This window comes from Oxyura jamaicensis, chromosome 28 (assembly GCF_011077185.1).
Source record: "Oxyura jamaicensis isolate SHBP4307 breed ruddy duck chromosome 28, BPBGC_Ojam_1.0, whole genome shotgun sequence".
Lineage (NCBI taxonomy): Eukaryota > Metazoa > Chordata > Aves > Anseriformes > Anatidae > Oxyura > Oxyura jamaicensis.
In genome coordinates this window covers 3,079,779-3,080,409 of record NC_048920.1, presented here as the reverse complement: position 1 = coordinate 3,080,409, position 631 = coordinate 3,079,779, and the positions used below count along the sequence as shown (strand labels likewise).

General features: G+C 71.6%; 1 protein-coding gene across 1 annotated transcript in view; it reads left to right on the top strand.

Moving 5' to 3' along the window:
• Window positions 1-272: 272 nt before the first annotated feature.
• The window catches only part of MPND (MPN domain containing), a 32,696-nt gene continuing 32,337 nt past the window's right edge, over window positions 273-631 (top strand). The window contains exon 1 of the mRNA XM_035348181.1: window positions 273-496. Coding sequence (XP_035204072.1) covers window positions 461-496 — 36 coding nt within the window. The 5' untranslated portion in view covers window positions 273-460. The remainder of the gene's footprint in view (window positions 497-631) is intronic.

The window sequence follows — 631 nt, the reverse complement described above, 5'->3', positions numbered from 1 at the left end:
TGCCCCCCCCCTTGCCTGCACCCACAGACCCTCTTGAGTCCCAGGGGGGCCAGGTCCCGGTGGTCCCAGCCCCTCAGCCCCGCACCCCGGGGCCGGCCCATCCCTGCCACAATCCCTTCTGCAGCCACCCCGTGCCCATGCACGGGGATTTGGGGGATGGCCGTGCCCCCCGACCCGCCTGGGGCTGGGCACTGCCGAGCCCCCCCGTAGCCGCCGGCTGTAACCGCAGCCGTAACCCAATGCCGCCCTGTGCCCCCCCCCCCGTGCCGCGCTGTGGGCCCGCGGGGAGGCAGGGGACGGGCAGGAGTCACCGGGAACTGGGGCTTCAGGGCCAGAACCTGCTGGGGAAAGGCCCCCAAAAGCTGCCACTGCCCTCCGTGACGGGCACGTCCCCAGGGCTTGTCCCCAAGGGGCAGCCGAAGCCCCCGGACGCTGCCACGGGACTGAGGTTGGAGCTGCCATGAAGAGCCTGAAGGCCAAGTTCAAGAAGGCAGACGTAAGTGCTGTCCCCGAGGGGCGAGGGGACGTGGGGACCAGCCCCGGGACGTCCACAGGGACGTGGGGACCTGCCCCGGGATGTCCCGAATTTCATGGGGACACGGGCACACAGGGACCTGCCCCGGGATGTCCC